The following is a 27,861-nucleotide window of genomic DNA, read 5'->3' as shown; positions in this document are numbered from 1 at the left end:
TGCTTGAATTCTGCAAGTTTTTACGGTTTGTTTTGTGATTAAATATTCCCATTTCTACTTGCAGGAACTGTAGAAAATTGGAGAGGCCCAAATGTGAACGAACTGCCAAATCTTTCCTAAATAGGTATAAATGCAAGGACTCAAACATGGTGGGTTTACCGAAAAACTATTGGGGTAAGTCCATTTTGGACTCATGTGGTTGGCACATGTTGAGGCAAGCCTTATCTCTTTGCCAGTGGGCTCACAATCAATACGACGATAAGAAGTGGTTCCTAACACCGTCATTGTCAGCGACCATGTGAGCTTCAGGAAATTGGATCCTTCAAGTAACTCACGTGAAGGATATTTAGTGATTCACTTAATTAACCTCACAGTCTCCCTGTTTATTTCGGATTAGGCGAATCCATCGTACGTAAGTATATTTTGAGATCATTTATCTATATCCTGTTCTTTTTTGTTCTTGTTTTTCTTTAATTATTGATTATTTATCTGCTTCAAGTGAAATGATGACCTTGAGATTTCAGCCCCTTTTTTGTTTTTTGGTTGGTAGGGCTAAGTGGGTTTCTGATATCTTACTGAAAAAGTTGTAATCTTGCTAGAATCCTCGATAGATTTCAGATTATGTATAGATTTCGTGTTGATATTTCCTGGTTTCGGTAAATGGTATTCTTGTATGACGATTGTTGGGAAGAGTCATAAGTTTGTCTCAGATCTACTATAATTCTTGAAGCTGCTCCGATCATACTTCAAGAGTTCTTGTGCATTTTTCCCCTGGCTCTCTTTCTATCAGCTTGTGATTGTAAATTGTGCTCGTGATTGGTTTTAAGCTGTTGAGACGGCGTTGGCACCGTGTCCTAATTTGAGAGTGGTCAACTTGATCATCTGGGGTAGTTATGGCCCCCTTTTCCGTTGCCAGACGGTTTACTGCTTATTTCTCTACTGGAATCTTGTAGTTCATATTTTAAATTGGCTTCTTCTTCTGTGGTGTTTCTGATTTGTGATATGATTTGAGTAATTTTTGATCGGTTGTTATGAATTTGGTTGACAGCAATTGGGGGGACCATGGAATCATTGTGGTTCTTTACATAGATTCAGATTTCTGAGATGTTGAGAAGGCTTTAACCTTTCTGTCACTGAAGTGGATGCTGGAAGCTCTGACTCCCCAAATATGGGTTGCAACAAGACCATAGTATGGTTTCGGAGAGACCTCAGGATTGAGGACAACCCTGCTTTAACTGCTGCTGCTAGAGATGGTTTTGTATATCCTGTGTACATATGGTGTCCTAAAGAGGAGGGACAATTCTATCCTGGACGGGTATCAAGGTGGTGGCTGAAGCAATCACTTGCCCATTTAAAACAGTCATTGAAATCCCTTGGTTCGGACCTCGTGCTAATGAAAACTCAGAGTACTATTTTCTCTCTTCTGGAGTGTATCAATGCTATTGGGGCAACAAAAGTAGCATTTAACTGTCTCTACGGTACGTATGTTCCTTTCTAGTTTCCTTCTCTTGCTTGAGATTTGATGCTCTTTTCAATTAGGAATATGCTAATGCACTTACTGATTGCAGTATGTGTATCATTGCCCTTGGGAATTCTGTGTAGTGGAATTGTCATTACTTTGTAATGGCATGTCCTGCTCAATGTTCTTTGCTGCTGACTGAGTTGTAGTTTCGTAGTGGATCATCATGCTACTTTGGAATTTCCTGTGCACCTTACTTTGTGTTGGTGAACAAAATATTTGCTTTTTCTACGACAAAAAAGAAAAAACTCCTGTAAATTTCTAGTGGCAAACCTTACCAAACTTGGTGTGGATAGATAACTTCATTACTACCCAGTTGGAAGGTTGGGGGATAAAATGTAGGAAAAGAGATTTCTCAAAATATGCATATCACCTAACAATTAGTTTGTCATGAAGTCAGCAGTTGGCTTCGCAGCAACACACAATATAAATCACCATCAGTTCAAGGTAGATATTGTATAAAATACACAAATCATGATACTTAATCATTTTCACTTAACTGGTGGAGAGGAACCTTGGTAAGAACATAATTATCTCATTTTATATCCTCCATGACAAGAGTGTTGGGAATCACAACCCTCCACAATGGTATGATATTTTCCACTTTGAGCATAAGCTCTCAAGGCTTTGCTTTTGGCTTCCCCAAAAGGTCTCATACCAATGAAGATGTATTTTTTAGTTATAAATCCATGACCATTCCTTTAATTATCCGATGTTGGACTCCCTCCCAACAATCTTCAACAAAGAGTTGATTTCATTCTCAAGCAACCACATTTTGGAATAGGACCTAGTAAAATAAGGAGTTTTAACTTCTGCTTGATGTAAGGCCGAATAAATAGTTTTAAAGCAATTCTTCTTGCCTTGGGAAAGTGCCTGTGTCAAACTACAGAGATACCAAAATCATTCTACTAATGGTTATCTTTTCATCTCAGATCCCATTTCACTTGTCCGAGACCACAATATTAAAGAAAAACTAGTTGAACTCGGAATTTCTGTACAGAGCTACAATGCAGATCTTTTATATGAGCCATGGGACGTATATGATGAAAATGGGAATGCTTTTACGACCTTCAAGGACTATTGGGGTAAATGTCTTCTTTTGCAGAAGGAATTTATTTCAACTCTCCCTCCATGGAAACTACAACATGCTGCAGGTACATTTCTGACAGTATATATGTAATTTCCGAATCATTCATCCTTGAAGATACGTTCTTTGATGCTTCTAGGATTGATATTTGTGGTACTTTTGGAAGATAGATAGAAAGAATGAGAAGCTAGGTTGCTATTCTAACAAAATTTTGGAATTAACAAAATAGTACTGAAATACTTGTCGTATAGATATGCATGCAACTGCAAAGGAGCTTGCTGTGAAACTTTTAGAACTGTGTAGAGTATTGTCTTAAGAGCTTCTCTCCTGTTTTAATCTTGACAGGATCAGTGGGAAGTTGTTGCATTGAGGAACTAGGTCTTGAAAATGAATCAGAGAAATCTAGCAATGCATTACTAGCAAGAGCTTGGTCGCCAGGGTGGAGCAACGCTGATAAGGCTCTGGCTGAATTTGTAGAAAATCATCTGCTAGAATATGCGAAAAATAGGCAACAGCTGGGCGGTAGCTCGACATCTCTACTGTCCCCATACCTACATTTTGGGGAAGTAAGTGTCTGGAAGGTTTTCCAAAAAGTGAGAATGAAACAGATATTGTGGGCAAGAGAGGAAAACGCTGTAGGGGAACAAAGCACAAATCTGTTTCTCAGAGCTATAGGGCTCAGAGAGTATTCCCGTTATATATGTTTCAACTTTCCATTCACCCATGAGAGATCATTGCTGAGCAGCCTGAAGTTCTTCCCTTGGCATGCTAGCCAGAATAACTTTAAAGCTTGGAGGCAGGGTCGAACTGGCTACCCATTGGTTGATGCTGGAATGAGAGAGCTTTGGGCAACTGGATGGATACACAACAGAATAAGAGTGATTGTTTCTAGCTTTGCAGTAAAGGTTTTGCTTCTTCCTTGGAAATGGGGAATGAAGTATTTCTGGGACACTCTTTTAGATGCAGATTTGGAAAGTGATATCCTTGGTTGGCAATATATTTCTGGGAGTTTGCCAGACGGCCATGAACTTGAGAGATTGGACGATCCACAGGTATGTTTAGTTTCTTTAAACTTAAAGCACTAATAGTAGACTACAAAGATCAAACCTACCTTTATGAACTCAAATGTCTTCAAGATTAAATTTCTAATTGTCAGCTATGCCACAATTGAACTACACTTAATGTTAGAAGCATATGGTAGATACTTAATAAAGAACAGTAGGGTAGGAATCACGACTCTCCACCGTGGCTTTGCTTTGGGCTTCTCCAAAAGGCCTCATATCAATGGAGATGCATTTCTTATTTATAAACCCATGATCATTCCCTAAATTAGCCAATGTTGGATTCCCTCCCAACAATCCTCCCCTCCGAACAAACTATACTACACAGCCTTCCCCTAGCCTTATGGAGCCCTCGAATAGCCTCCTCTTAATCGAGACTCGACTCCTTCTCTAGAGTCCTCAAACAAATTACACCCTTTGTTTGACACTTGAGTCACTTTTGACTACACCTTCGAGACTCACAACTTATTTGTTCGACATTTGAGGATTCTATTGACATGACTAAATTAAGAGCATGACTCTGATACCACGGTAGAAATCACGACTCTCCACAATAGTATGATATTGTCCACTTTGAGCATAAGCTCTCATGGCTTTGCTTTGGGCTTCTCCAAAAGACCTCGTACGAATGAAGATGTATTCTTTACTCATAAATCCATGATCATTCCCTAAATTAGCTAATGTGTGACTTCCTCCCAACAATCCTCAACAAATAGAACAAGAGATATGCTTGAAATTCTTCCAAATATACATTTATCTGAATCTAGCAGCATCTAAAATAACATATCTGATGCCTTGTACTGATATATAGTTCAGTTTTTTATTCATAATTAAAGGAATAAGAAGATTATTGGCTGGCCAATTACAGTACCTTTATTTATATTTTTTTTAAAAATATCGGTTATGATGCCTTGTTATACCTAAAATTATCAGTTAAACGTTAGTCTCTACTTCCTTATCTCATCATGCTAACTCGACATTCTTGAATTTAGATTCAAGGCTCAAAATACGATCCAGACGGAGAATATATTAGGCATTGGCTGCCTGAGCTAGCACGAATGCCGACCGAGTGGATTCATCATCCTTGGGATGCACCTCAGACTGTCCTAAAAGTTTCAGGAGTTGAGTTAGGTTTAAACTATCCTACACCGATAGTTGACTTAGACTTGGCTGCTAATCGATTGAGAGAAGCCATAATCAAAATGCGGGAAATTGAAGCAGCTGCTGGGGCAAATTCAAATGGTACAAATGAAGTTGTTATGGATAATGCAGATAGGATTCAATCCTTGGGTACTGCAAATGTTGTAGCAGAGCCAAAAACCTGTGCTACTTATTCTTCTAATGATCAGAAGGTACCCATGATTCAAACTTCAAAGGTTGATAATCCATTGAGTAGGAAACGGTCTAAGCCTATGGAAGAGAAAGGAGAATTTCAATATAATATTCGCAACGACGTACAAAGTGAAGCTGGGACGTCGAAACCAGACGAAGATTTATGCTCTACTGCTGAATCTTCATCATCTAAGAAGCCATCCACCAGCAGAACTTCCTTTTCTGTTCCACAGTTTTGTTCTTCATCAAAAGGGCTGCCAGAATCATCTGAAGGAACTACTGATAGATGAGACTTCAATTAATGATAGAGTGAGTTCTACATTACTTCAGTAGTTTTACATTGGTTTTAAATTGTAACGGCTCAAACCCACCGCTAGTAGATATTGTTTCTTTTGGGTTTTCCCTTTCGGGTAGGTATCCTCTCAAAGTTTTTAAAATGTTTGTAACAGCCCAAGCACACCGCTAGCAAATATTGTCCTCTTTGGACTTTTTCTTTCAGACTTTCCCTCGAAGTTTTTAAAACGCATCTGTTAAGGAGAGGTTTCCACACTCTTATAAATAATGTTTCGTTCTCCTCTCCAATTGACGTGGGATCTCACATATATCTTCTATCTTGAAACTTGATTTTACTCTTCGATTTCGACTTTTCTGACTTGTTTGACTCCATATTTTCTATTAAATTCGTGCAGGAACTTCGGAATGATAATGGTTTCACATCTCATTGTTGGCTTGTGCGTGCTGATGTTTGGTACACTTTTTGATCTCTAAAGGTACCGAGTTTAGATGCCTCCTCCTTTCTGTACATATAAACATACTCATAAAACATAAAACTGTGCACAACTTTATTCGCAAATTTGTCCAAATATGTGCAGTTTCCCATTGTAATTCCTTCAAGTCCTCGAGTATCTTGACCATGGCATGGTATTGAAGTATGTATCATTCAAATTTATGTGGTTACTCTTAGGATCTGATTTTAGTCATCGAAACCGAGAAATACAATATATTTCCTTCATTTGATAACTATTTGGTCTTTGATCTTTGAGAATTAAGTTTTTAAGCTCGATTCACACCTATTAATTTATTCGTTTTGTTATGTACTTTCTCGAACTGTTTTCAAAATTCAAACCGAGTTTTGACACTTATATTTGTTTTTGGAATTTGACTTGGAACAAAAATGTGAAAAAGCGAGTATAATTTTTAAAAACCAAATGGTTATCAAATTCAACAAAACTTCAAACATAGATGAATGATGAATTCATTAGGGACAAGTGTGTTTATAAGCGACAAATATTAAATCTTAACATCATATGAATTGACATTTAATTTTGAAGGGAACTTTAAGAAAGGGATTAAATTATTGTTATGTTAATATATTTAAACGCGATAGAACATGAGTCTAGAATTCTACTCGATGCATCCAATAATAACTTGTATTTGTGTACTTATTCAACTGACATAAAATATGTACTTTCGATCAACAAGTCAAATATTCGAATTCCCTTCTACTATGTTGAACTAAAAATATAGATATTTTCGTGGTCGATAAAAACATAATTTAGTAGAATATTTGTGGGAATAAAATAGCGATTAAAAAAGGGTAAATTTTAGAATTAGATTAAAATATTCAATCTTGTGTTTTACTTCTAAGAAAAATATAGATACTTATTTTATAATTTATAATTTACTTGGATCCTATGAAACAAATAAGCGCCCATGGCCTAATGGATAAGGCGTCTGACTTCTAATCAGGCGATTGTGGGTTCGAGTCCCACTGGGCGTGGATTTTAATTTTTTCTTTTATTGAATTATCAGACAGGGGAAGTTCCAATTCCATCGTCATCCCCTTGGTTCTCCCCGGTCAACTCCTCCAGAGATTTGCCTTTGGATTCCGGCACTAACAGAGTAAACAAAGCTCCCAAGAAATTAATGCATCCCAACACAATCAAAGCATTCTTAACGCCGATCCCCGTCGGGTACCCCGGCTCCGTCATCGCCGGATCCTTACTCTGCGCCGCATACAAAAACCCAAACGCCCCCACTATCGCCCCTGCCTTCCCCGCCGCCGCCGATATCCCATGGCAAGTCGACCTCAACCTCGCCGGAAATATCTCCGCCGGCACTATAAACGTCGTCGAATTCGGCCCAAAATTCGCAAAGAAAAACGTCAACGAATACATCACCACAAACCCAATTCTGTGCGGCTTCTCCTTCCAATGATTGTACGGAAAAGCCAGAGCAAACATGAAAATCGTCATCATTATGAACCCCATCAATTGAATCACGAATCTCCCTATGTAATCGATGAACACCACCGTGAACCAGTACCCCGGAACCGTCCCGCACAGGGCAATTAGTGTCTGTGCGCGTGCGATTTTGAAACATTCTTCTAATTCGCTCATTGTCGCCGCCGGTGGAAGCCATTCGATGGCGGTGAAAATGTCTTTTTGGAAGAGGTTTTGGCTGTAAAACGCTATGTCTAGTAGAAACCAGGTGGTGGTTGTCCCCAATAAGTGGAGCCCATGGCGTTTGGCGAATTTCTTCGAGAATAAACCGAAACGGTTTGGATTTTGATTTGATTCGGTTGTGGGTTTTTCTTCTTCGGCTTCGAGGTGGACTTGCAGCACTTTTGACATGTCGGCGGCGGCTTGTTTTGCGTTTTGGGCCACCAGAGCGGTGTATCTCGCCGTCTCTGGCATTTTCATCCGCCAGTAGTATGTTATCCCGGCCGGAATTGCGCCGAACATTAGGACGATTCGCCACACGTAATCCGCCTCCGGGATTGTGGGGCGGGAGGGATTTTCGCTGTAGGGTGGTGCAGGGAAGCGGTTGTTGAAGGCGGCGGAGACTACCAAAGCAACGATTCCTCCGGCTAAAATTCCGAACCCCTGCATTGCGAAGACGGCGGCGATGAATGCGCCGCGGGTTTTTTTGTTGGCGTATTCCGACATTATAGTGGCGGAGAGAGGGTAGTCGCCGCCGATTCCGAAGCCGAGCCAGAAACGGAAGAAACAGAGGGTGGAAATAACGGCTTTAGGGGAGTGGCTGAAGGAGAGGCCGGAGGCGATGGAACAGAGGACCATGAGAATGAGAGTAATGCCGTAGACCCTTTTCCGGCCAAGTTTGTCGCCGAGCCAGCCGAAGAAGAGTTGGCCGGCGAGGGTGCCGCAGAGGGCAACGCCGTTGACAGCGGCGGCGACGTTGGGGGGAAGAGATCCGGGTCGGGGGGAGTTTTGAATATGGTAATAGATTCGTCCAAGGAGCTTGGTGACAATGGAGATGCAGAAGAGGTCGTAGGCGTCGGTGAAGAAACCCATTCCGGCGATGATGATTGCCGTGAAATGGTACCATTGGGTTTTTGCAAGATCGAGTGCGCTTAGCACTCCCAGTTGTTCGCTCATCTTAAGCTTTTGGCTATGGAAGATCTCCGATCAATCTTCCTCCTCCTCCTCCTCCTCTCCGGTCAACTGAAATTTAAATTTTAAATTTTGAAAAATTGAAAGAACAAATTTGAATTTTAAAAATCTTTAAGATTCACTCGAAAAAAAAAGAAGAAGAAAAAGCTATATAGGGTTTGAATTGAATTTCTCTTAGGATTTACCGTTTTTATCGATTCGAACATATATAGTGAAGAAGATATCTGTTACACTAATTCTCGTCATTATCGAACTTAAGAGCTAATTATAATACCCGAAAGAAAGTAAACGAAATACTAACAAATTACATATTACCCATAATTTTCAATTTCAAAAATATATTTTTTTTAAAAAAAATAAGATCTGTAGAGAAAGAAAGAGAACCTGAAATTTCTGGAAAAATGACACAATGGCGGAGAACAAAGCTTGGATGATGGGACGAAGAAGATGAAGATAAAACGGCTATTTTTATAAGTGAAGCAGTCCAAATTCCAGAAATGCCCCTGAGGGCATCTATTGGAATATACCAATCAAAAGTCTCTTTTGGTCTCTTTCTATCCCTATTTCTTAATTGTAAATTGGAGGTTCAATATTAGCAATTTGTATAAATACAAAAGATTATTGAAAATATAAATCATTTAATTATTAATTTAAATAACTTTTAGAACCATATTTTGTCCATATATAAATTGATGTATTGTGGAATTGAAGTCTCGATATTGATATGATGTTGATATGCTGCTGATATCAGGTCAACAAACGTATTCATAATAGAAAACAATACAATTATTCACCGGACATGTCTTTTAATTATTGTAATTACTATATTATATAAAATTTGATTAAATATATTAATTTTTTTTCCATACAATCAAACAAAAAATAAAAAACAAATCAAGGGGACAACAAAAACAACGAGAAGTTAATATTTACACACGACACTTGTTCGTCATTGCTTGAGTGAAATGTCCTTCTACTTCTATATTCAACAAAAACAAAACAACAAAAGAGAATAGTTTGTATTTTCTTTCGTGACGTGATAGGAAGATCACGACAGTGCGATTGTGAGGGAGAAATACTGATAATTCTTGATCAGAGATTGAAGGTGAGGGAGAGGAAGACGAGTGAGCAAACTTGAAGGAAAATCGGAAGGGATTAATAGAGACATGAGAGGGAGAAGACAAGTGGAGAGAGGGAGAGTATTCGAGAGCGAGCTAAGGGAAAACGAGTACAATCCAACGTTAATTGACTTTGACTTGGTCAATCCTAAATTTTCAATGGAATTAAGATGCCTAGAATGAATGATTTAATGGTATATTTGAACGTTCAAGCAACCTAGAAGTTGACTTCAAAAAGTCAAGATAAGTCTTAAAAAAATAATTTTTTTTTTTCAACTATGTTTCCTAGGTTGTTTGTGGGTGAGACATCCAATATTCTATGCACAGCGGTAACAGTTCAAGCCCACAACTAATAGATATTGCTATTTTAGCATGTTACGTATTGTCGTCAACCTCACGATTTTAAAAATACATCTATTAGGGAGAGGTTACACACTCTAATGAGAAATGTTTCGTTCCTCACTCCAATAACCCAATGAAGAATGGTTCATGAACGTACTTGTTTCAAATGGCCGCATGAAAACGAGAGCCTATCTGCTTTAAATGGACCGCTTATTCCAATGGTATTGTCCAAAGTGCCAATGTTGGATGGCTTCGTAGCAAGATTTCTCAGAATTATGACATATTATAGGCCCTGATGGGATCTATTATAAGAGTATTTAATTTTTTTTTTAAGATTTAAAGGTATTATCGAAACTTTCAATACTTCTCTATAAGATGAAAAGTTAAAGCAATTTTATTATTTTAGAAAAAAAAAAAGAAGTATATATATATATATATATATTGAAAAGGCTTTGGGCCAGCATGACTCTGGGCTGATTAGCCCAATTCATTCAACTGGGCTGAGCTAAGGCCCAAGACCAATAAATTAAGTGGAATAAAATAAATTAAAATGATCCGTTACCCGTATAATTGGTACCCGACAATATTTTTCTTTTCTTTAAATAATAAGAAATATATATATATATATATATATATATACACACACACATTAATAACAAAAAAAAAAACTCGAAAGATTTTTATTTTCTCTTTCTTGAAAAAGCCCAGAAAAACTATACAAAATCTTGAAAACTCTATTAATAAATGAGCGTAATATTGATAATGTTGATGAGGGAGGTGTTTGTTTTTAATGAATCAACCAAAATTTATGATGTTCTTCTGCTAAAAATTGACTATGGCCTGAGATTCTCCGACGACTCTAGAAGTTCTTCCAAATAATCAGGCCCAAGATCTTCCAAAACAACCACATTATTCACAATCTTTCCACTCCCATCTCTTTCTTTGCTCTTTCTCCTTGTGAATTTCTTCCTCATCGAGTGTTTTCTCTTCAGCGCCACCACCGGAGATCCGCCGTCGCCGCCGTTTTCACTGGAGTTTATCATCTCCATCTCCTTCAGCGATTCCTGAACTCTTTCCACTGGAAAATTAAGAACGGCGGCGGAACCCCTCATTGAAAAAGCAGCTTGATCATAGGCTAAAGCAGCCGCCTCGGCGCTGTCGAATGTTCCGAGCCAAACCCGAGCCCCATTTCGGGTCGAGTCCCGTATTTCCGCCGCGAATTTTCCCCATGGCCGCCGGCGGACTCCTCTGTAGGATTTTCGCTTGTGGGGTTCTTCTTCTCCGAGGGAATCGACTTCCTCGTCTTTGATCGGAGCCTGCCGGAGGGCAATCTCCGGTGGATATCCGGCAGCTTCGGAGATTAAGCTGTGAAGGAGCATTTCGCCGGAATCATTCTCGTTGAAGGGCAGAGAGCTGTCGTTGATTTGGAAACCTTCCCATTGCAGCGATTCGAAGGAGCCGAAGGAAGATTCCGGCGAGAAATCGGCGTTTTGGAATTGAAAGAACGAAGAATTCATTGAAATTTTGGAAGAAATGATGAAGGGGAATTGTGATTCATGAAAGGAGGCGGCGGCTACTCTGTTTCTTTCGGACAGGGAGATGGCTCCATTGCTTTAAATAAATACAAATGGCTGAGAAATTGGAAACAAAAAGAAAAAAAAAACTCTAAAATATATAATTACTCGATAGATCTCACAATCCACCTCGATCTCACAATCCACCTCTCTGGGTCATCCTCTTTAGGTCCAACAGTCTCATTGGGACACCGTGCATCTACCTTCCTTGAAGGCTCATGTCCTTGTTGGGACACCGAGTATCCACTCCTGATTCATCCTCTTTGGGGATGTAGTGTTCTCATTAAGACATGGGGCATCCACCCCCTTAAGATCCACTCTCCTTGGGGGCTAACGTCTTCGATGGGACATTGCTTGGTGTCTGGTTTTATCCGTTTTGGCACATTATGTACCACTGCATAGATATACTAGGGAGAGATTTTCACACTCCGAGAAATGCTTTGTTACTCTCAAATGAATGTGGGATCTGACACTACTATTTTGATCTACAGGATTGGAAACAACTAAACCTTTAAAATTTCTTCAAATTTAAGATGTGATGGGTCAGCCTCGAGATGTCAAACAGCTCTACGATAGACCCATCAACCTGTTATCTCGACATACCTTCAAGTCATTGAGCGTATTTCGTTTTTAATTTCCAACGATATTTTCAAAATTTATGTCAAATATCATTTACTTTTAATATTAATGAAAAAATGGGATTTCTTCGGAAATACACCAAGAAACAAAGCATAGAAGGGTAATTGGAAAACGTGGTCAATAGGGAGGTTTGAAAAGAAATTAAGGGGTAGTGACCAAGTCAAAGTGGAAGAAAGGAAAATGATGACGTCAGCTGATGACTTTTTGTTTTCCTTCTTAGATTCGTTGTACACGTGTGATTGGTTGGGGATGACGTGGCGTTTTGTGTTCAGTTCATGTAGACCAATAGTTGTTTGGATGGGGAAATTCTTTTTAAGTGACGGTTGAGAGGGAGCATGTGATCCTCAACTGAAACACACATTCCAACTTTCTAGAACCCCCTCCCCCCCTCTCTATCTCGTTATAAATCGAGTTCTCGAGATAGAGTTCGATCCCCATAAATCCAGCATAGGATCTGCACGAGTTTATTGAAAAAAGGGTATTATAGTATACATCGAGCTTAAACTAAATCATAACTAATTTGGTGTGATTCGATTCGGTTGACCTAGACAATAAGACCAAGTTCAGAGTGTGTTTTAGGCTCCACTGGGTCTAGTCAGTCTCGACCAACCTATGTGTTGGGGTTCACTTAGGCTAGTCTCATGACTAGGGAGATGTAACCCCTCAAGTCCACTGCTAATAGATATTGTCTGCTTTGGTCTATTACGTATCATTATAAGCCTCACGGTTTTAAAACGCATCTATTAGGGAGAGATTCCCACGCCCTTACAAGGAATGCTTTGTTCCCCTCTCCAACTGTCTACTTTGACCCATTACGTATCTCGTCAGCCTCACAGTTTTGAAACACATCTACTAGGGAGAGGTTTCCACACCTTAATAAAGAATGATTTGTTCACCTCTCTCTCACAATTCATGAGGCTAACAATGATACGTAACGGGTCAAAGCGGACAATATCTACTAGCGATAGCGATGGGCTTGAGCTATTATAAATGGTATCAGAGCTAGACACTGAGCAATGTGTTAGGCGCTAGGCCTCTAAGGGGGATGAATTGTGAAATCCTACGTCAGTTGGAGAGGGAAACGAAACATTCCTTATAAGAGTGTGGAAACCTCAAGGACAAAAACAAACCTTTCTTAACTAATTAATTGAATGTATGCTGAATCAACGAGATTATACGATTAGGAGAACCGCATATATTAGCATACTTGCTTGCTTTCATTGTCAATAAGGAAAATTTGAAATAATTGTAGAGAGAGAGAGATGATTTACCAATTGCAATATTCCTCACGTCTCTTATCCTACTTTATGTGTAGCAAAAAATTGGTGGTTTCATGTAAAATGAGTACACAAATAATCAAGAATTGCTGCCTAGATATCCATTATTGATACCTAAAAGCATAACCCAAATAAAAAGATTAACCCTTCAAAGTGTTCATACCAAAAAAACAAAACAAACCCTCTTCTAGAACCCTAATTTCTCTTCAAAATCATTCTTCTTTCTAATCACATTTGAAAATTCTTCAAATGGGTAGACTTTATTATCCAAATACAGCCCCCCTTCAAGAATTTCCTGTCTTTTTATCTTCTAACTCGCATGCCCTCTAAGAAGAAAGCGAGAGGTCGAAAACGACCATTCAAATCTACAAACAGTGGAAGAGCATCTCTCAAATGGATATCTGATGCTTCTCTTTCTGCGTCTCTTTCACAAATCTTAGATTTACTAACAAGAGTGTTTTAATACTTTATCTTCTGTTTTCCTCTTTTAACGAGTAGTTCTACGTCAAGAATTTTTTTTTAAAAAAAATCCCGACCTCCAAAAGAAAATAATCTACTCATTGATATATATATATATATATATATATATATATATATATATATATTTTTGGTAAGTATTTGTCAAAAAAAATAAAATATTTACCCAATGATATTTAAAATTATCAATAATTTAAAGGTTGGTAGCCATCTAATCATAATTAGAGTATTTATAATTAGTCATCAAAATTGTTAGAGATTAGTCTATTCTTAATATATATTTTTTTTTTTGACATTTGGAGGATTATTCCAATGATTAAATAAGAAAATAAAAATAATTATATATATATATATATATATATATATATAAAGAGACTACGTGGATAGCCAACGTGGCAATGAGTTGAAATTTTTAGGGTTTCAAAGTAGTCTTGAAAATGGGATTGGAATTGTTTTGAGGAAACTTCTTTTAACATGTCAGCATTTCTTGCTTCATTTTCCCTTGGGAGGAGACAAAATCACAAAACTATAGTTTCTCTCTCCTCTTTGGTGCCACGTCATATCTTTATGTGTGAGAAAATGACACCCAATACTCAGGAAATTAAAATATATATCTCATTTGGATCCTCAATGCATTCATATTAAAATGTCTGTTATTGAGCTCGTTACGTATTGCTTTGTTCTCCTTTCCAATTGATGTAAGATCTCACAATCTATTCTTTTTGGAGGCTCGGTGTCTGGCTCTGATACTATTTACAAGGGCTCAAAGCCCGCTAGCAGATATCATATCTATAAAAAATTAAAAAAATTAAAAAAAATTAATTAAAAGAGTAAAATTGGACTTTGCTTTTACTCTTCTATTAATTACTTAATTAATGAAAAAGGAAATTGTGGGATAATTTCTTGATTTGAACAATCAAATATGGTGTTTTGTTTTTGTGGTGGGTGGAAAAGCCAAAAATTAAAAGGAAAAAAACTATATATTATAAAAAATATATATAATTTCTTGAATCACATGTGACCTAATATTTATTTATTTATTCAAATATTCTTTTAGTGAATAAAATAAATATAGCCACCAACCTAATAAATACATGTAATGAAAATTCTCATCTTGACCAGTCAACTTTTTATTTTTTACTTTTGAATTTATTGGATAATAATTTAATGTTCATAAGTTTCCAAAATTTTTAATTTTTGTTCTTTAAAATTAAATATCAAATTGTATATATATTTTTTAAAAATATAGTGTAGAGACAAGCAAGTTCATCAAATTGGGAAAATTAAGGATGAAATTATTGGTTTTTTTTTTTTGTCTGACTTTTTATTGTTAGGCAAGTGATGATGTATATTGATACAAAGTAGATGGGCAGATTCAGTTTATTTGCACTATGCTTTTCTCTTGCTTTTTCCCACGTCTTCAACCTACCTAACTTAAATGCTTCGGATACTATTATATAACTGATCCGTGTGTATCTTAAAATCTTCATATTTCGATAAACCTCCTTCTGTGCTTTCAAGTTCACACTTGTTAAATGACTTATGAGATCGAGATTTAGATTCACAATCTCAAATTAACATCCTAGAAACCCTAATAATTTTTCTAGTATCGTTATACGTATTACCGTTGGTCTCACAGTCATAAAACGTGTCTACTAGAGAGAAGTTTTCATACCCTTGTAAAGAATACTTCGTTTCTTTCTCTAACCAATGTGGGATCTCACAATCCACCCCCCTTGGGGACCCATCGTTCTCGTTGGCACACCGCCCATATCTGACTCGGATACCTTTTGTAACAGTCCTACCGCTAGTAGATATTGTTCACTTTGGCTTGCTACGTATCGCTGTCAACCTCACAGTTTTAAAATGCGTCTACTAAAGTGAGGTTTCCACACCCTTATAAGAAATGTTTCGTTCTCTTCTCCATCCAATGTGCGATCTCACAATCCCCTGTATAACAGTATAGTATGCTCAAACTATTTGTTGGAACTGTGTTTAGGGTTTTATTAGTGTTTCTTTAGTTGAATGTCTGTAATTTGATAGTCGTCTTCTTCACTCGTTCGTATTCAATTTCATTGTTCTATCACTTAGAGCGTTGATCGTCGGTGATGGAATGATTTTACTAGCAATAGTTGATTGGTGACTTCGTTTGACTAACAAAAAGGTAAAAAGAGAATGGATTTGGTAGGCTTGAAAAAATGACTTCTTTCAAAATGAGATTGACCCAAAATTTTTGACATAAGGTTGGCACCCAAAATGGATAATATAATTTAATTTCTTACAAAAGAATTACGATTGGGTTACGTCTAATTCCACTTAATCAAATTAAAGTTTTAATTTTTATTATAATTTCCAAACTTTGAAATTGTTCAAAAAAAAAAAAAATTTTGATTAATGAAATTTCTCGTAACATTATTTACAACATCATTTCGATACGACGAGTATATAAAAATTAATTTTTTATGATGTTCTAAATGAGTGTAATTGCGATTATGGCCAATTAAAAAGTCAAAATTGAGTTATTCGAAATTGACCCCTACATTTTTTTGCATCTCCTACGACATAATCACGGTACTTACTCTTCACTTCTTAAGAGTGAAAACTATCCTTACAGACCAGTACGAGTTCTTCTACCGTGTTTTGTCTTTACTCACATATATCACAGGAAAATTTCCAAGAGATTATCCAACGTAGAATTGCTTCAAGTAAAACACGTTTAACCATGAAGTTTCTATAATTGAGCCACTGAAAAAGAAGGTGTACTTGTTAGTATAAGCAGTGACTTCCAATTCTTGTAAGTTTTTCTTAGTCGGTATCAACAAGATCACACTCTCATTTGACTGTGGTCTCGATTCATTCGTATACCTCTTATTTATGAGGTATTTAAATTGAAATTTACTCGTAAATACTTTCGGTAGGTGCCCATTCCAAAGCCCCCAGTGGTTTTAAAATGCCCCTCATGGACCCACATCCCTCCATCACACAAATAACCTAATTAAATGAACCAAATATAAATTAATCAAAGTTATTAAGCCATAAAAAAGAATTAGTAAAAGGAAAGTGATGTGGAATATATACTATGATATGACTCCTAAATCTTAGCTAGATTTTGTTTTTTATTTTCTTTGTCTTCAAATAATAAGGTACATGAATCTCAATATTCACCTTTATAGAATTAAGTTAATTGAACCAATGTAAAAATAAATAAATATATATTCAATGACTTGGATGCATTCTTTTTTAATCATGGTTTTATTTGAACATGTGAATGGAGAATTAGGGTTTTGGGTCGGTTTGTAATTAATACGTACTCTTGTTTCTAAGTTCGAGTTTAAATCTTCATACATCGCTGGTTGTGCTTAATAATAATAATAATGGTATAGGAGATGTAACAGTTTAAGTCCACCGTCAGTAGATATTGCTGTTAGAATCTATAACCTATTATGAGATCCACATCGATTGGAGAAGGGAACGAAACATTCTTTACAAGGGTGTGAAAATCTCTCCCTAACAGACGAGTTTTAAAAACCTTGAGAGAAAGTGTTAAAGGGAAAACCCAAAGAGAGCAATATCTGCTAGTGGTGGGCTTATGGAAACATGTATTAATAACAAAAATTAATGAAACATCGTAACTCTAGATTATCATCCACCTAAAATTTGTAACCATCCAAGAATAAATAAACTGACGGTGATTCGAACAATTTTTTTTTCTTCACATTTTCGTTAAAGTTCATATTACATGATTGAGATGTCTTAGTTCATATCAGGCGCTAAGGTGGAGTCCAAACAAAAATGAACAAAAAATGAAAAATAAAAAGACGAGACGTGGAAAGAAAGAACGCATGCATGGAGATTTTATCGGTCGGAGGTTCAAGAATTTACAGAAGTCCATTATGGAAAAAAGTGGTGATGTTGCCTTGCTTGCGAGCGGGAGGAAGCTTCTAAACCACTATTTCCAGCTAGAGAGTGAGCGATCGCTCAACCTCGAACACTACCGAAAATAATTAGGTTATTAATTTAGATGTAGTGTTTTTTAGGGCAATGATTGGATTATTAATTCCACGTGTTGAATTAGTGGAGTGGAGAAAAAAAAAACAAATAAATAATAATAATAATAATACAAAGAATGTGATAAATGCTATTTTAGTAACGAAGCATGTTTTTTAAAAGGGACAAGTGGGTCAAGTGCATAACATAGTGCGACCAAATTAAATAAATAAATAAATAAATAAACCATTTATTTATTCCCTTTTCTATGATTCAGGTTCAATTAATTTATACTGTGGACTTTAATTACTATTCTTTTTCTTTTCAAATGTTTTAAACTCTATTTTACTTTCTATTTTTTATCTTTTCTATTATAATTTTTAGTTTAATATTCTTTTTTTTTTCTTTTTTAGCTAAAATTTTCATTAAATTTTTATATCAAATATAAATTAATTATAATGGGAAGTAAATTAATGCTCAAGTAGGGTCAAGTAGGATAAAGTGCGTAAAAATCTAAATCCACTGTAAGTAAATATTGTCTGTTTTGACCCATTATGTATCATTGTCAGCCTCACAATTTAAAACTGTATTTGCTAGTAAAAGGTTTTCACACACTTATAAAAAAAATATTTCGTTTCTCTCGGTAACTAATGTAGGATCTCACGGAGTGTTTATGTAATAAATTTAAGAAAAAAAAAACATTATTACTTGAATTAAAATTCGTATTTCATATCTTTTGGTCACGATATAATGTCTTTATTATATTATATTATTCCAACAGATCTATTTTTTAATAGAATTAATCTTATAATATAATATTTCAATTGTGAAATTTAAATTGGCGTATATATATATATATATATATTTCATTGATTTTGACACAATTGCCCATAATGGGCCGACAAGATTGTCCACAATGACCCAAACCCTAAAAAATCAAAACAAATTTATTTAGATTTTGAAAAAGGGGGAAATAATTAATATTGACATGTGCGAGTTCGCAAGGACGAGAAATTTGAAGATTTTTTAATTTTCACACACATATAGATAAGATTTTTTAAACGCAAAAATTGAGTCGATAAAACGGTAGCTACTAATTTTCGATTTTCATGAATATAGCATGATCGAGTCCAAATTACAGCAGCTTCGGGTGAAAGGAGATTAGGGATACTAAGAAAAGATTAAATAATCAGCTTCAACAATACTCAACCGATTAAGTTATCATCTTTAATAATCTAGACCAAGATATTAGAATTTCTAAGAGGGTCATTGCAACCTCGTGAAACTTCAATCGGTGGATTATGAATTTTTTTTACATAACATTCTCAATCGATTAAAATATGACAAAATTTTTGTACACTATTTAAACTTAATAGTGTGATTGATCCGAAAGATCGACTACCTATAAATGATGGTCAACCCGAATCTAATAGCCCAAGCCCACAACTAGTAGTCCGCTTTGGCCTGTTACGTATCACCATCAACCTCACGGTTTTAAAACACGCCTACTAGGGAGAGGTTTCCACACCCTTATAAGGAATGCTTCATTCCACTCTCCAATCGATGTAAGATCTCACCCCAAACAATGTTAATCAATACATCTCAATCACTTCTATGAGACTATGAATTTCAATTTCAATTTCCAAGTAATAATACACCCTTCAAACAGAAGCTCAATTCAACTTTAAGAATCAACTTGAGTATAATTCAGATATGTACTCTCAACGAGTATCATATGAAAGATTTGAATTTCTGACCTTAACAGATACAAACAAAATATTAAAAACGAGTACATCTTGCACCTCGAGAATACTAATTAATTGCATAACATAACTTTGATCCTTAAAAATCCACCCATATTGAAATTATGAGATGAATTTTATTACAAATGCACAAAAGAAGAACAAAAATAGTTAATCAAGGTTAAAACATCCATATAACATAGACCAAGAATTGGGGAAATTACAACACAATTATTGATTCACAAATGCCCCAATCAATTAGGTTACCATATTTCATTCCATATGTGAAATTCACTTCTTCCTTTTCTCCTCATACTCAAGAAGCTCCTCGAGCACCTTATCGTCCAGACATTCCAATTCAATCACATGGCGTCCTCCCGAGCCTTGGCGCCTCGACGCCGAAGCCGACGAAGAAGAACCAGAAGAGCTTCCACCAAGAGAAGGATACTCATCAGGGAAATTCAGGACAGCCAAATGACCACGCATGACATAGGCAGCTCGATCATAGGCTCGAGCGGCCTCCTCCGCCGTGTTGAAAGTTCCAAGCCAAACCCTAGCTCCATTCCTCGAAGAGTCACGAATCTCCGCCGCAAATTTCCCCCATGGTCGACGCCGAACGCCACGGTATCGTACCTCGCCACCCTGATCAGTACCGGATCTCGGTTCCTCGTCCATTTTGCATGGTCCAATTGGGAAGTAACCCTTTTTATACACGAGACCTTAAAACAAAAAGCAGCCAAAAGGAAATCTAAACAAAAACAAACGAATAATAGATATTAACACGTGTGTTAGAAGGTTCTTCAAGTGTAAAGAGATCATGGGCTGTCTCCAATGTATCTGGGATTGGTCAAGAAGGTGGGTTTGAGAGAAAAAAAGGACATAATTTTGAGGTTTAATTTTGAGTTGGGTTATTTAATTTGGGAATGCTTTGAAAGCCAAACGATTTGCTGCTTCTTCTCTCTATCTTTTTCACTTAGATTCTGTTTTGAATGGAAGTTTAGATTCTTTGTTATAAATTATAGGGCTAGAGGGACCAGAAACATGGCATCTTCATTCGATTAATTGAAGGGGTTTTGTTTTGTTTTTGTTTTCTTGTTCTTTTTTAAGGAGCTAGATTCGGTTCTGTCTTCTTTTCTTTTTTTGTTTCTTTAATTTAAGAATATCAAAAGGGGATGAAATTCAATGGAAATAAGGAAAATGGTGAGAGACATCAAACATTTGACTAGGGTTTGGAAGAAAATTCAAACGTTTGGACCATGTCCAATTCTTCAAATATGTTTGATTGTCGTTTTGTTCATTATTGTTCGTGTACTTCCTTGGCTTCAAGATGAAGAAAATCAAAATCGTGTTTGAATTGGGTCAATATTTTCTGTTGAGTTCAATGTGTGCGAGGATTGTGGAAGAGGAGTCTCACGTTCACTGATTAAGAGGAAGACCGCGCGTTTATATGTAAGGAATACTATCTTCATTAGTGTGGAGGGTCGTGGTTCCTAACACAATGTTTGATCAAAGGCTAAATAAGTCAGGCTAGAAGTTACTCACGATTGGTAATGGTGTAACTAGAAGAGCTCAAAGACTAAATTAGTCAATCCGAGGGTTACCCACGATTGGTAATGGTATAACGAGAAGAACTGAAAGGCTAAATTAGCCCGTCCAAGAGTTACCTAGAATTGATAATGGCATAACCGAAAAATTAATAAATAAAAGAAAACCATTGTTGTTGAAGTGGTATTTCTAGAAGGCTCTGAATTATTAGAAAGTCTTTGATTCCCCTTTTTTTTAATGCAAAAGTGAAAGGAAGTTTCGGTTCCATTTTTTTGTATCAACTTTCTCACGTGCAAATGCCACTTGCTCTCTCTCTTTTCTTTTTCATTTGAGTATGTTATCTTTTTCTTCTATTTTTTACGACATGTATGTCCGTAGTTGTTCTTAGGAATCACGACTCTCCACAATAGTATGATATTGTCCACTTTGAGTATAAACTCTCGTGACTTGGGCTTCTCCAAAAGGTCTCATGCCAATGAAGATGTATTCCTTACTTATAAACTCATGATCATTCCTGGACTCTCTCCCAACAATCATCAACAGTTGAATCGTGCAACCTCCAAAAAGTTCTAAGAACGGTGAGATACTCTCTATAAATCACTAAGTTCTCTGTTCACGATAGTGACAATTTCGATTACAACTTTGATATGGGATGGAAGCTTCTAACTACGATGAATGTACTCACTATTGATATGACAAAAGAGATTAGGAATATGTAAGATTTTATCAATGATTAGAGAGATGAGACTCGAGTTGTTTTCACCTGTAAGGTAGTCGAGATAGATAGGTTACGATCACGGTGGCTCTTATATATTATGAGAAGACCCTCATATAGAAACGTTCGTCTGAGTCTACAGCTAAAACGCTATAGTCTCGAGCAAAATGTTGGAAGTTCGAAACCCGACCTCGGAAAAATAAAAAAGAAAGAAGCATGTAAATGAGATTGGGCTTTGTGTTGACTAAGCTCAGCCCATCCGGACATTGTCGGCGAATATTTTATAATAAACAAATAGAAATGTTTGAATTTTTGTAACGCTAACTGTCAGTCAAATGGGAATGAGTAGACTTTGACCAGTGATATAGTAAATGAAATTTCTCGTGGTAGCACGTGACGACCGAACAGGCGCACGTGCTGGTGCGAAAAGAAACCTTGGGTTCTGGCCTGCCCGTTCAAACTAGACTTAGTCAGCCCATTGAATATTATGCCACCCCTCACAATCCAATCTTTGACTCTTTTCATATTTCATGCATTATTAAATAAATAATTCCAAAAATACCCTTTTAACTCAGTCTAGTTGCTACTGACTCATATCTAAAATTCAGAATCCAAATTCGGTATCTGATGGTCCTGACATTTCCCTCCAACGTGATCACGTTACTTACTCTTCACTTTCAAAAGTGAAGACTATTCCTAATTGTAACGATCGATGCCCAGGATTCAGAATCCAAATTCGACGATCCCGACATTCTCATTCGACTTGACCACGTTACTTACTCTTCATTTCTAAAAGTGAAGACTATCCGTAGTTGTAACGACCCCCGAATTCGGCACCTAATGGTTTTGGCATTCCCATGCGACATGATCACTTACTTCCTCTTTGCTTCTAAGACTGAAAATTATCCCTACAAACCAACCCAAGTTCTTCCCGGATGATTTGTCTTCACTCACATTAAAAAAAATTACTCCAAGCAAAACACGCTTAACTATGGAGTTCTTATGACTAAGCTACCGAAAATAAAAATGCACATTATCTCTATGGAGTTCTTATGATTGAGCTACCGAAAATGAAAATGCATATTGTTAGTACAGACGTAGTTTGGTTTAAAAATAAAAATAAAATAAAGATAAAAGGGTTAAATGTCAAATATATACAAAAGGTTGTCAGAAATAATTTTTAAGGATTTTTCCATCTTCTTCTGACATACTCATTTCCCAAGTAAAGTGCCCTTAAATAGCTGCTGCCACCTCCCCATGTGCCATGTTTCACATTTTTTATTTCAATTTTCAAATTTTCATTTCTTTTTTTCTATTTACATTTAGCTTAAGCCAACTAATATTTATAGAATTAAAATTTCCCTTTCAAATGAGATACTCGACCATTTCTAAGCCTAAAAATGTATTAATTTTATAGTTAGTTTAATATTTATAGAATCGTACAGTTTTAGAAAATAGACTAACAAAGAGTATTCAAGCACAGCGTTGAGATGCTACTGTCCAATCAAGGCTGGCTCGATACCATGAATCTCCCTCTCAATGACATGTCTTCATGACTATCCATTCGTAGCGTCGAAATGCTTACTTATTGCATTTGATGCAATATTAATTTTTCCAAAGTTAAACGTGTAACTAGAGTATTGTGTCTCGATACTGTCATGATTCATGTCATGATTCATATAACGCTAATTTCTTATATATAAAAAACTAAACATTAAAAAATGTTGTAAAGATGAAGGAAAAAAAGACATTAGGAGACAGCAAGAAGAATCTTGTAGGTGAATTATAAGACCAGCTTGGAGTGGATGTTGTAGTGGTTCCAACTACAGAATATTGCCCCCAATTTTGGGGCACATACCCATAATTTTGGTCTCAACCAATTATTATCTACAATAATTTACCTACTTTCAATTTTTTTTGAAAAAAAAAACATTAAAATATATTTAATAAATTCTTGAATTTTTTATTTTTGTTGCAAGTATTTATAAATTTAAAATTTAAGATTCTATTAAACCTAAAATTACTGATTAATTTTAAAATTTTTGAATTTGAAAAAATATATATATTTTTTGAAAGTACACTTCTATTATTTGGAAGTAAGTAGTTTATGGTAAGATGGTTTAGAATAAGATTGATTTCCATTTTTTCACAACCATTTGTTGACCATCTCCTTCATGCTTAACATGACAATGATATTGTATATATTTAGTCAATGATAGAGACTAAACATAAACATAATAAGATTTAAAAAAAAGATTAATCTAAACATCGAACATAAATGTATGGAGACCACATTCAAATGAGAGCGATCTTGAGGATTGGATGACTAAGAAAGGCACTTTGTTACTACCTATACCATCATTTTTTCGGTAGCTCAATCATAGAAATTCCATGGTTAAGCATGCTTTGCTTGGAGCAATTTTATGTTAGGTGACCTTGTGCTAATTTTCCACGAATGCATGTAAATGAGGACGAAGTATGTTGTAAAGGTTTGTATTGGTCTGTGGGAATAGTTTTTACTTTTAGAAATGAGAAGTAAATAACGTGATCATGTTATAGATGATGTAAGAGAATGTTAAGATTATCAAAAATCGATTTTAAATTAGGTGAAAGATTACGATATCAACTTTTTGACTGATAGTTGGAATGATGACATTTTTTGATAGGCAAAAAGTGATGATTGTTGTATTTGTACACATTTTTTTTCCACAAATTGTGAAGCAATTGAATTTTGCCTTTTGGTGTGGGGACTATGAATGGAATCCCACAAACAATAGTGAAATTAATTACACCCATTATTTGAATTGTCTTGTCTTCTTGTTTCTCTACTTTCCCATTTTGTGTGTATTTGTAAAGAAAAACCAAAACTTTACACTTTTTCAAATCTTATGATATGATTTGATACGACACGATTAGCGGTTTTGAATTTTGATTTGGACCCATTTCTTTTTTTTCTCTCCAAAACACGACCCTAATTTTGGATTTACGTTACTTTCTTCAACATCTTTTTGAAACTTTTCGATCCTTTTGTTTTCCCTTTTTTAATTAGTGGGTAATCTTTATTTTTTAAAAGCGTTTCAAAAGTTAAATTTTTGTTTTAAAAACGGGAGGGAATTCAATGTTTTGTTTAGAAGATGTGACATGTGAGGATCCCACATCAATTGGTTAGAGAAACGAAACATTTCTTATAAAAGTGTGAAAACCTCTTTTTAATAGACGCGTTTTAAAATCGTGAAGCTAATTGCAATACGTAACAGGCCAAAGCGACAATATCCTACTAGCAGTGGGCTTAGACTGTTACAAATAGTATCAGAGCCAGGCACGGGGTGGTGGTATGCTAGCAAGGACGCTGTCCCCTAAAGAGATGGATTGTGAGACCCTACATTCGTTGGAGAGGGAACGAAGTATTCCTTATAAGGGTGTGGAAACTTGTCCTTAGAAACATTTTAAGATCGTGAGGCTGATTATGACATGTAACGAGCCAAAATAGACAATATCTAGTAGCGGCTTGGTCAGGACGAAAGCAAAAACTCGAAAGAGGGTTAGAAGAAACTATTTTAAGAAAAACAATTTAAAATTATTTGATGGGTGGTTAAGAAAGGAATAATATACTTGGGAAACCGACAAACAAATGTATTTATCTAATTTTTTATTTTCCATCCAAAGGTTGGTTTCATACCTAAAATTAATAATCATTATATTTTATTATTTTCCACCATTTTTTATTTTATTCTCCAAAATTTATGTTTAAAATTACATATATTTTCAATAATTTTTAATTTTAATTTTTTAAAATTAACTTTATAAACAATCGATCATATCCCAAAAAAAAAAATCACATTTTAGTTAGGAAACCAATCATTTTACAATAAATCATAATTTAAAAAATAAAAAATAAAATAAAAGTGTTCTTCGTGCAACCCACAAATTAATTTAATTTTCCATTACGTAATCAAAGTACACAAATTTCAAGACACAGACAAATTTTTCCAAAAATATTAAAACAAAAATAAAAAGGAATCGAAGTCTTCCAAATTTCAATCTTCGTCTTCTCCAAGCTTCCTCTCTGCAACTCCAAATTAATGGAAAAACCTCTCATCTCTCCGTCGGCCACTCCGCCTCACTCCTCCACCGCCGTTTCAAGTTTTCCGATTATCGCCGTTGCCGTAATCGGAATCTGCGCCACTGCGTTCTTACTCGTCGGCTATTACATCTTCGTCATCAAATGCTGTCTCAACTGGCAACGAATAGAAATCCTCCGCCGGTTTTCCCTTTCTCGCCGCCGTGAAGAGACGTTGATACTCCGGCAGCCGGTGGAGCCACGTGGGTTAGACCCATCGACGATTCAATCAATCCCATTGATTAATTACAAGAAACCCATTAAGGAAACAAGCAGTGGTGGCGAATGCGCCGTTTGCCTGACGGAATTTCAGCCGGAGGAGCAATTGAGAAAGATTCCGATTTGTAGCCATCTCTTTCATATTGATTGCATTGACATTTGGCTTCAGAATAATCCCAATTGCCCACTTTGTAGAACCTCAATCTCCGCCCAAAATTGGCTGATTCCGATCGACCAAGCCCCTTCCCCTCGAGATTTGCCTCTCAATTCCGGCAGCTCCGTCGCTGCCACCACCTCCGATGAGAATTTCGTTGTGATTGAACTTGGTCGGAATCCCGACCGCCGCCGTCCTCCACCGTTTGGAAAGGTTACGAGTATGGGGGATGAATGTATTGACATGAGGGAGAAGGATAAGGAGTTTTTAGTGCAGCCCATTAGGAGGTCGTTTTCGATGGATTCTTCCGGCGACCGGCAGCTGTACATGGCGGTGCAGGCGGCGGTGCAGCAGAGCGGCGGCGGTGAGAGTAGGGTTGAGGCAGAGGGTTGCAGTAACAGAGTACGAAGATCTTTCTTTTCTTTTGGGAGTGGCAGAGGATCTAGAAATGGAGTTTTGCCCATTCAGCTTCAACCTTAAAAGCCTCTGTTTTTTTCTTCTTCTTTTTTGTCCATTTTTTCATCATTGTAACTTGTAATTTGGTGATGTAGATTACACCATTTTTGTTCATATTTCTATAATTTGGAGGTTTTGAGTGAAAATTTTGGTGCTTTAAGAGCGGATTTGTTCATCTCGGGTCTATTTTATATTTTCGAGTTCATTAAAGTTGAGCTGATATATGTTTCACTGTTCTAAAACCGAGTAATTAAGTATTTAATTTTAATAATAATTGTATACAAAATCCAAGATTATTACTATAACCTTAAACCATAGTTTACATAAAAGATAATCATGTTCAAGAAATAACTTAAGAGATCTACGGTGAGATTCTTCGTAAACGTGGGTAAATCTTTCTCTAATAGATGCATTTTAAAATTATGGGACTGATGGCTCTATGCAACAAGCCAAAGTGGACAATATCGGCTAGTGGTAGGTTTGGGCTGTTACAAATGGTATCATCTGAAGCAAACATCGGTGGCATGCAAGCGAGGATGTTGGTCCCCAAGGAGGGGTGGATTGTGAGATCTCACATCGGTTAGAGAGCATAATGGTGTTAAAAACTTTGAGCTAGCATCGAGAAGCATGCTATCGAGGACACTGGCCCTCAAGGGAGGTAGAATGTGAGATCCCACATCGGTAGGAGAGCAGAATGAAGCATCCTTTATAAGGGTGTGGAAACCTCTCCCTAACCTCCGAGCTAGACATCGGGCAGTGTGCTAGTGAGAACGCTAGCCTCCAAAGGGGTGGAGAACTATGAGTCCCACATCGATTAAAGAGTGGAACGAAGCATCTCTTATAAGAGTGTGGAAACCTCTCCCGCACTTCTGAGCCAGACATTGGGTAGCGTGCTAGTGAGGACACTGGCTCCCAAAGGGTGGAGAACTGTGAGATCCCACATCAATTGGAGAACAGAACGAAGTATCCTTTATAAGGGTGTGGAAACCTCTCCCTAACCTCCAAGCTAGACATCGGGCAGTGTGCTAGTGAGGACGTTAGCCTCCAAAGGGGTGGAGAACTGTGAGTCCCACATCGATTGAAG

General features: G+C 36.5%; 5 protein-coding genes and 1 non-coding gene across 9 annotated transcripts; 3 read left to right on the top strand and 3 right to left on the bottom strand.

Moving 5' to 3' along the window:
* The first annotated feature begins 244 nt into the window (after positions 1-244).
* On the top strand, positions 245-5,956 carry LOC111459940 (cryptochrome-1). 4 transcript variants are annotated; one of them, XM_023102993.1, is made up of 6 exons: positions 245-412; positions 1,049-1,478; positions 2,452-2,673; positions 2,952-3,658; positions 4,660-5,308; positions 5,689-5,956. In XM_023102993.1, exons 2-5 carry the CDS (start codon positions 1,169-1,171, stop codon positions 5,287-5,289), a joined length of 1,869 nt encoding a protein of 622 aa, XP_022958761.1. In that variant the 5' UTR covers positions 245-412; positions 1,049-1,168; the 3' UTR covers positions 5,290-5,308; positions 5,689-5,956. The 4 variants fall into 4 exon arrangements, with proteins under 4 accessions (XP_022958761.1, XP_022958759.1, XP_022958760.1 ...); XM_023102991.1 differs by lacking the exon at positions 245-412 and adding an exon at positions 461-887; XM_023102992.1 differs by lacking the exon at positions 245-412 and adding an exon at positions 461-919.
* A 684-nt stretch (positions 5,957-6,640) lies between these two features.
* On the bottom strand, positions 6,641-8,867 carry LOC111459943 (probable inorganic phosphate transporter 1-3). The gene is made up of 2 exons (XM_023102996.1): positions 8,797-8,867; positions 6,641-8,463 (listed from the first exon to the last, which is right to left on the bottom strand). Exon 2 carries the CDS (start codon positions 8,395-8,397, stop codon positions 6,808-6,810), a length of 1,590 nt encoding a protein of 529 aa, XP_022958764.1. The 5' UTR covers positions 8,398-8,463; positions 8,797-8,867; the 3' UTR covers positions 6,641-6,807.
* On the top strand, positions 6,707-6,779 carry TRNAR-UCU. Its single transcript has one exon. It is a non-coding gene; the product is annotated as a tRNA-Arg (tRNA).
* A 1,708-nt stretch (positions 8,868-10,575) lies between the features above and the next one.
* LOC111459951 (ethylene-responsive transcription factor 1B-like) lies at positions 10,576-23,085 on the bottom strand. The gene is made up of 2 exons (XM_023103014.1): positions 23,080-23,085; positions 10,576-11,450 (listed from the first exon to the last, which is right to left on the bottom strand). The coding sequence occupies exon 2, from the start codon at positions 11,387-11,389 to the stop codon at positions 10,706-10,708; it is 684 nt and encodes a 227-aa protein (XP_022958782.1). The 5' UTR covers positions 11,390-11,450; positions 23,080-23,085; the 3' UTR covers positions 10,576-10,705.
* LOC111459958 (ethylene-responsive transcription factor ERF098-like) lies at positions 19,822-20,243 on the bottom strand. The gene has a single exon (XM_023103024.1). The coding sequence runs from the start codon at positions 20,241-20,243 to the stop codon at positions 19,860-19,862; it is 384 nt and encodes a 127-aa protein (XP_022958792.1). The 3' UTR covers positions 19,822-19,859.
* Positions 23,086-25,756: 2,671 nt separating the features above from the next.
* LOC111459948 (RING-H2 finger protein ATL16-like) lies at positions 25,757-26,937 on the top strand. The gene has a single exon (XM_023103011.1). The coding sequence runs from the start codon at positions 25,911-25,913 to the stop codon at positions 26,799-26,801; it is 891 nt and encodes a 296-aa protein (XP_022958779.1). The 5' UTR covers positions 25,757-25,910; the 3' UTR covers positions 26,802-26,937.
* Positions 26,938-27,861: the final 924 nt, after the last annotated feature.

The sequence above is a fragment of the Cucurbita moschata genome, unplaced genomic scaffold (assembly GCF_002738365.1).
Source record: "Cucurbita moschata cultivar Rifu unplaced genomic scaffold, Cmos_1.0 Cmo_Scf00023, whole genome shotgun sequence".
In the NCBI taxonomy this organism is placed as follows: domain Eukaryota; kingdom Viridiplantae; phylum Streptophyta; class Magnoliopsida; order Cucurbitales; family Cucurbitaceae; genus Cucurbita; species Cucurbita moschata.
The sequence above is the reverse complement of the archived record's forward strand: the minus strand, read 5'-3'. Positions and strand labels throughout refer to the sequence as shown.